Raw genomic sequence first — 8,601 nt, forward strand, 5'->3', positions numbered from 1 at the left:
ATCATTGGTGACAACAATTGATTACTAGACTTTGTTTCGGTAAGTGGACAAATAATAGACAAAAGGAGGCATTTGTTTACAAGAATTACAATGAATATTTTTTAAGGTGTGAAGATGTGGGATAATGTGATTCAATGATGATTACATGTACTATAAGTGCCATTATTCCTTTCTCTTTTTCCTTTTTACATGTAAAGTTGTTTATGAGACTTAATGGTGGAAAATGTGCAATAATCACATTGGAATTCTCTTTATTTTTCCGATTTTCAGGCGCACATTGTGGAATCTTGGGCGTGTTTTTGAAAGCCTGCTAATTGATGCAATGACTGGAATATTTGTGTAAATTATGCAGATGTGTTAGGTGTTGGTTATAAAATATACTACAGTGTGGGTTTTGATGCAAAATATTTGGAAAATCTGAGGGACATGCGTGTGATCCTTATGAGGAGAGAGAAAAAAAATAAACGGCTCGAATTGCTCTAATAATTAGAATTTTTATGGTAAAAATTTCAAATCGATAAATAGTTCATTTTTAAAGGGAGATAGCAATCCACAGTATTGGATCAATATATATAACCCCTTATTGTAAAAAGGGCACCCTTGGATTTTGTTCCTAGTTGTGTTAAGCAAAGTTATCTAATTTGAATTTGTTATTTAGTCTCAAGAATGAAGGAGCAAATATCTGATAACGATTCATAAAGAGAAAACACCACTCGACCCACTAGGCACATGGTGAAGAGGTTAGTCTAATCTTATTTGTTTAGCTCACGTCTTCCACATTTTTAGTTGGTTATTCTTCTCAAGGATACTCTTAGGTTTTCACTATCCTACACTCCACACAAACTTCTTCATTTTTTGATGCATATACACATCTATCTCTCTCGACAATAACAAAGATAAATCCCCATCACTCGCCTCACAATGTCACTGATTGGCATGTATTCACCTCCATCTCCAATGTTGTTGAGTGTAATGTCCCGGCACTCCAGTCACCAATATCGTTCGCACTCGTCTCAACTCCCCTGTCACCCAACACTCATCAAGTGTTGGTTTAGGTAATTATTTAGAATTAATTTCTCACTAGAAAAATTATTAAAATTCTTATAATTTTTCGAGAAACTTTCGATAAACTAGGCTAAGTATGATTAATATTTTTCCCCTTCCTACAATAATCAGAATTAAGTTTCACTAATTTTTTTTTATTAAATTATATTAATTCATAAAACATATATAATATCTGAAAAATATAAATTATAGTTAGACGTCATTTATTTGATATTTTTTCTCTATGGATTCAACCCTTTCTCAGTTTGCGCATGTAACAAAAAATATAAATATTTTTTTAGAAATATGAAGTCAAAAAATAGTGTTAACCCTAATGTTTTTATCATAGCTCTAGTGCATCAAGCTGCATGTAGTCGTGTGTCTTATACTTTTTGACATTCATCACATTACTAGAATCAGTCATGTCATTCCCACATTATCATTGGCATTGCCTCCACAAAAAAAACTTATGTTAAGGTTGTGGTTGTTGTATATATCAGAGTATTTCGGGTGCTATCAAATTACAATTGTTGCACCCTCACCACCATTGATCAATGAGTTTACATCATTGAGTTGTCGCCTATAATACACAAATTATTTGGTTAATAATTCCCATCCTACCATGTGTCATGATTTGATTAAATAATGACCAATCTGGGTTTTGGCAATGGTCAGTGCTACTAATCATTGCAAAAAAGCCATAATGGCCAATGATTATTTGAAGGCTTTTCTAATCCATAGGGTGACATGGACCAATAGAAAAAAGACATAGATCTCAATATATGAGTGTGGAGATCAATTAATAATTATTCTGATCTTCCATTTTTCATAGTTGATATATCAAAAAAATTGGTGTCGTGATGTGACATCATCTGATTAGTAGAAAATGAAAAAAAGAGTTGATCTAGTGTAACAATCCGCAGTGCCGCATCACACAATTGATCTAAGTATGTGTGGTCAATAATACAATCACACATTCCACATCTTATTCAATGTTCATTAATACAATACATTAATGATAGATGATGCATTCTTTTTATAACGAAGTAGATGAATACATGATCCTACTAAGTGAATTATTTTAAGATCATAGTTGGGAGATCACAAATCCTTAAGCATAACTTCTAAATATCACTATTTGAAAGGTACTTGAGAAACACATTGAAATATCCATATGGAATAATAATATAGAGTCTTCACTTATATGATGAGTATGGTTGGTTTCGTAGCCATTACTGTGGAGACACTAAGGATAGAATAATGGGTGCTCTTTAGAAGAAAGGGTTCATTATATGGATCCCTACATGGTATTTCAATAAATTATCAATCATGTTTATTCACATCATGGTTTTGTAAGTGATCCTCAGACACGACACCAAAAATGTGTTGTGAATGGACAATTGTACTTTGGGTATCGCCTAGTATTTATTTGTGTGATTCCAAATCATCTTAACTCGAGTTAAACAAAAAATTTAAAAGATGATTGAGAGTTCAAGATGGGGTCTTCCATCCTTGATATAGGAGGAGACAACTCAAGAAAGACAATGCCAGGAAGTCCTCGGCCAATGCAATGGAATATCAAAGAAGATTAATATGATTATTTCAGTATGCATCGATAGTAATTTGAATGACCATTAGGTTTTGATTGTCGACCATATCCTTAATAATCATAGGAGCTTCAAGCAGATGATGGACTACACCTACATAGAAATCGACGATAGAAAGCTTCCACGGGTGAGTCAATGCACTCTACATCTTCTAGAGCACGTGGTATAGCTAGGTAACCCATGGGTAGAAAACTTATTGATCTAGTTATATCAATACATTAAGTAATATATATGATGATATAGATAATTGATTTGGAATGCCAATAAACTTTATTGGGCCTCTAGAGTTGTTAACTAGACTAATACTTGGTCCTAGAAGGTCACAGGCAAATGGACTTTTAGACATCAAAAGATATACCCAAGGATTAAAGGTATTTATGAAAATTCCCACTTAGTATATTTAGGGGAATGAGTTAAACGAAATTCAATCAGGCCACAATTGTTCAGATGTTCCACAAATCTTCTCTATTCTTCCCTTGTCTACTCTCTACTCAATGTGGTCGAGACAACATAATGATGTCAATGAAGTGATCAGATGGACGAGGAAACTTGATATGCTAAGGATGGAATGGACATGTCCAGAACATGGAAATATGAATAGCTCAACATGTCTTATTTGAGGAAGTTAAGAAATCATTGAGCTAATTTGCGCATATGGGATGTTCCCAAGATTTTGTTCACAGTTTGATGTTGCATGAATCACTTAGGTTTAATTTTAATCAAGGCCTAGAACCCAGCATCAATGATTACTACTTATTTTCTTTTCACAAGAATGACACATGTCAGCATGGCATAAAACAGAAAAAATAATGTGTTGATATGGCACGCATGGACACATCCCACATCGCATGATATACTAGTTAAAATGTAATTTTTTTAGTGTAGAACACTTCACTACCGGAGAAAATGATTGTGGATGATGACGTAAACCACATCAATCATTAAAGATGGAATATCCCAAGATCCAAAAACTGTTAACCGAAAGCAATAAAGTTACTGAGGCTCTAACTAGGAGAGAATATCCTATCAAACCAAAATTGCTCCAACTTCATGGCTTGATATCTTGCAGTTCAGAACCCTGTTTGAGCTAAAATTTTGAGGTACCTTTGTATTTATCCCCTCTTTCTGTTTGTATCATTAGATTTATAAATTGGCGCTTGGATCTTTGTAAAATCCCCAAACTTGCTAGCTACATGTGTGGGCTGATTGAAAGAGAATAAGTTTCTGAGATCCACCAAGCTCATTCTTAGTGTCATGGGCGTATGAGCAGAAGCAACAGAGAAGGGACATCCAAAAACTAACTTATGCATTTTCAAGAAAATATCATGAACTTCAATCTTCATTAAATTCCAACTGCTTTATAACTTTCCCATCCTTCACGCTTACTCTTTTAATGCAATATCCCCTGCCAATCTGTTTTTTAAGGATCCCGAGAGTTTATTGCAGTAACTCGAAGTTAAGGTTCACCATCTACCGCATCACCGAAAGACAATCGTTTGCTAAAATACACTACGATGTCCTCCCGAGTCACACCGGGAAAGGAAAAGCTTAGTACTTCAAATGGCATGAATATTTCTCCCAAAATGGCATGGAACATCGTGTACCAAGAATTGACGGTCCTGGATGCTCACGTTGCGCCATAGCTTGTCAACCGCACGTTATACAAGTGAGACGATACGATCAGCGAAGAAAACTCTAAAACCAATCAAACAGCAAGAAGAGGTACGAAAGGGAAATTCATTGGGCACGCCGAGGGGCTACGTCATGGCCTCTCACCAATAATACAAAAGCTCCACGATCGGAAGGAGTGAAATGCTGAAAGAGACATTTACAGACACAGAGAAAAGCTCTGAACAAATTATTCCAACGACAGAAGCCACGCGCTCGGAACAGCTTCGACTTCGATTCCTCCGATTCCTCAAACAATTCCATCAAACCGTGCTTGTCAGAACCTCGTGATCGGAGGACAGGTTGAGGAAGCTGTAGACGAGGCCTGCAAGCCCGCCTCCGACGAGTGGGCCGACCCAGTAGACCCAGTGGCCGGCAAAGTCGCCGCTAACGACGGCAGGTCCGAAGGAGCGAGCGGGGTTCATGGATCCACCGGAGAAAGGCCCGGCGGCGAGGATGTTAGCACCAACGATGAACCCGATAGCGATCGGGGCGATGGTGCCCACTGAGCCCTTCCTGGGGTCGACTGCGGTGGCGTAAACTGTGTAGACAAGCCCGAAGGTGATGACGATCTCGAGCACCACGCCCTCCAGAGGCCCAATGCCAGAAGCCAGCGAGTGGGTCGGGATGGCCTACGTTATAAACATGTTACCCATTATATTCTTTTCTCCGAACTCAGGAAGATCAGAGATTTAGAGGCGTTGATTTTATGATTATCTCTTACCAGGCCGCCGGTGGACACCTGCAGAAGCAGGGAGGCAACGATGGCACCGACGAGCTGAGCAACCCAGTAGAAAATGCCCGTCAAGATCGTGATTTGGCCGCCGAGCGCGAGGCCGAAGGTCACGGCGGGGTTGACGTGGCCGCCGGAAATGTTGGCGGCGATGGAGACGGTGACGAACAGAGCGAAGCCGTGGGTGATGGCGACGGCGACCAAGCCGGCAGGGTCGAGCGCCGCGCCAGAAGTCAACTTCCCTGTATTATTCCCCTGGCTTAATCAACGACCCATTGTACAGAAAAGATAGATATGAAAATTTAGCTGTAATACCGTAGGCAATCGCGGATCCGACGCCGGCGAAGACGAAAAGCAGAGTCGAGATGAACTCTGCAACGTAGGCCTTGATGGAGGCGGCGCTGAGGGAGTCATCGAACCTGCCGAACGCGATCCCAGCCATGGCGATTCTCGCTCTTCTTGACGCTGAAACAAAGATAGGGAGAGAGAGAAGGAGAAGCCGCTCGTGGTTGAAAGCCTCATCCTTGATAGGCCATTATATACTGCAGTATCTCGCCCTCCATGAAGCGCATCAATGGCTCATCCGACAGCTGTACAGGCGGGGTCTCTTGGGCCCGTCGAGCCAAGTAAGAATAAAAACCTCCATGTGAACCGCGCTATCGAAGCGTGGTGGGCCGACCATCTGCTGGATCGCCATTTTATATATTGGACTGCTGCCACCCTTCCGTTATTTTACGATATTTAATCGAGGAAACAGCCGACCAATCTAACAATAATCCGAGAAGAGAGTGGTTGAAGTTGCATCATTGCGCCGCGGCTTCACGGCTGGAGGAATATCCACGGAGCTGATGCCTCGCTGTCGTTTTGTAATGCCAGCTAGCGATCGCTACCGCCCTCGTGGCGTATATCATTCAACAGTTCTTTCCAAATATGAGACACGTCAGCCCTCATCCCGTCATTCCCGTGTCAGAATATTTTTATGCAATATTTATTGATTTTTTCTCTATCGCAGACCGCCCCCCGAACCTTATCCACTCGTTCTTTCGACCTCAATTTATAAAATATTATCCGCGGAAGAGATAGTTTGGAGGCCAATTACTTGGCCCCAGGTCGCTCTAAGGGGTTTCGAGTGACTGAAGACAGCCAGCCAGATACAATATTCTCGGTTCCAATCATTACAATGGGTTTCCGAGTTGTCCTCTGGTTAGATTTTTTATTCTTTTTGTTTTCCGTCTTTCTCATTTTTATTGCGTATTTCGCTGATTCGATGTTTTTCTCCTTTCTTTCTCACTGAGCCAATAATATTAACTCCAAAAAATAAAAGAACCACCCTCGATCCTGTTGTGATCAACAATGAAAACCAATAAATGCGTGATTATTTTTTTCTTGGGAGTTGAAGAAGCAACACTTGCATGGAGAGATTGACTGCAGTGACGGAGTTGGCAAGTCCCCCCATTTCCTCCGTGAGCTACCTGGTTTGAAAGCTGAGATATAGCGCAGGTCTGTTAGACAAGGACTGTAGAAAGAGACGTGTTTCGCATTGAAGGGCCCGTACTGAGCTGAGGTGACCTTCCCGGCGGACTGAAAGAGAGAACAAACAGTAAGCAGAGTGTCTTGCTGGGGGCCACGAGAAGTAATCCCGGATGCGCCGATGGAGGATTGACTGCGAGTAAAAAATGGGAAGGTAAACACGAAGCAGCATACAAAGAACGGTCGGGATAACTTTTTGTTTTGGCTTGAGTCTTCGGATTTAATGCCTTCCTAGTCCTCGGATTTAATGCTTTGGTAGGCGTGGGAAATGAATGAGTGGAAGTGAGAACTTGCCACTTCTTTGGATTGCTGATTTGGTCATGTTGAGGAGTTTTGCTTGCCACATCAGCACTAGTGTGCCAATAGGATTTTAATAAGATTAGACTAGTAAAAAACTTACACGTACCATATACTAATTAATAATCTAGTGGTTAGGATTAAAAATAGGAAAACATTGACAGATAAGATTAAACATAGATAGGGAAAGGAAGACGGTCAGGATCAGATCTAGTTAGGAAAAGATAAATGGTTAGGATTTGATCAGATACAACCGTAACAAATTGTTGTTACAGACACGATCAGTTGAGCGAACTAACTAATACTGTTATATACATATACATTACAATAAATATCAACACACGAGTACATTTTTAATTCACAGAATACAACGATGTTAATGGCTCGTCTTCTTGTCTTCTTCTTGCTCCGTTATCTCTTCTTCTCTACTCTTCCCTCCTTTCATCTCATTCTCTACATCTATCATTTCTCTCAATCTCTCCATGAATCTCAATCAACCTCAACATGGTATCAGAGCATCCGATCGTCGTGGCAGGAGAGATCTCCGCAGCAGCTCATGCTTTGGCCTCTACAAATGTTGTCATCGCTGGACAAGTCTCGGTGAATATTATGCCAGGGTTCATAGTCTTGGCCTCGCTCAACGATAAAAATTACCAGATTTGGAAGAGCTCAATTCTTCCTATTCTCAATAGGTATGAGTTAATCACGTTTGTTCAGGATAACCCGCCCTCTGTTTCTATTTCAGACCCACAGGGAAATCTAATGGAGAACCCAGAATACAAATAGTGGTGGAAGAATGATCAAAAGGTTCTGGGGTTTCTTCATTCAACATTGTGAAAACCAATCATTCCATGTATTAGTAAAGCCAAATCCACCAAAGAAGCCAGTAACATTTTGGAAAGCACCTTCTTCAGCTGAAACCAAGCACGAGTCATGGATCTTCATCGAAAATTCCACAACATGAAAAAAGGTACAATGTCTATAGATGATTACGTTAAAATTTTTGATTTGTTGTGGAATCACTCGAGTCTGCTGGTGCTAAGCCTGATGAAGATTAGATTATTTTTACGTTCTGGAGAAGATTGGGGAAAGAATACAATCAGTTTGTACTTTGCATTAATGCAAATGTTCAACACTTGAAATTTGAACAAATGGTAACCAAACTCGAGGCCCACGATTATTTCCTCAGCTATCAACAAAAGGCAAGGTCAAGCATTTTCTCCCATGGCAAACAATAGCCAGGTCTAGAGACATCCATCTTCAAGTCAGACTCCACGAAAGGACAACTACTAGTCAAGAGGATTCAGTCAAAACTGTGGATGTGGAAGAGGGAGGACTAATAAATTCCAACCAAGATGTCTAGGGAATGACGGTGTCGGTCTCGATACCGGTCTTTTGCAAAAACCTAAACCTATACCTAAACTTTGGTACGGTCTCGGTTCGGTCAAAGATCGGCTCGGTTCGGTAAAACCTATAGTTTGGTCATGAATACCAACTGAAAATCATGATCAAAGTTAAAAAATTAAAATCTTCACAAGTTAATCAATCAATTTTAGAATGTAATTAGAACATTTTCACTATTGATTCACCACATAATCAAAGAAGATTCATATAAGAGTGTTAAGGGTTTTCTATTTCAAAATTTCACAAGGGAAAAAGTTATTTTCTAAATTTATTTTTACATGATTATATATTTTAATAAATACATTTGTATACGTATAT

At 39.7% G+C, this 8,601-nt stretch overlaps 1 protein-coding gene and 1 long non-coding RNA gene across 2 annotated transcripts; one reads left to right on the top strand and one right to left on the bottom strand.

Moving 5' to 3' along the window:
* Positions 1–4,371: 4,371 nt before the first annotated feature.
* On the bottom strand, positions 4,372–5,571 carry LOC144703545 (aquaporin TIP2-1-like). Its single transcript, XM_078575732.1, has 3 exons — positions 5,368–5,571; positions 5,044–5,294; positions 4,372–4,951 (listed from the first exon to the last, which is right to left on the bottom strand). The coding sequence occupies exons 1-3, from the start codon at positions 5,492–5,494 to the stop codon at positions 4,583–4,585; spliced, it is 747 nt and encodes a 248-aa protein (XP_078431858.1). The 5' UTR covers positions 5,495–5,571; the 3' UTR covers positions 4,372–4,582.
* Positions 5,572–7,235: 1,664 nt separating this feature from the next.
* LOC144703732 (uncharacterized) lies at positions 7,236–8,304 on the top strand. The gene is made up of 2 exons (XR_013581607.1): positions 7,236–7,849; positions 8,069–8,304. It is a non-coding gene; the product is annotated as an uncharacterized LOC144703732 (long non-coding RNA).
* The last annotated feature ends 297 nt before the right edge of the window (positions 8,305–8,601 follow it).

This window comes from Wolffia australiana, chromosome 5 (assembly GCF_029677425.1).
Source record: "Wolffia australiana isolate 7733 chromosome 5, ASM2967742v1".
NCBI lineage: Eukaryota > Viridiplantae > Streptophyta > Magnoliopsida > Alismatales > Araceae > Wolffia > Wolffia australiana.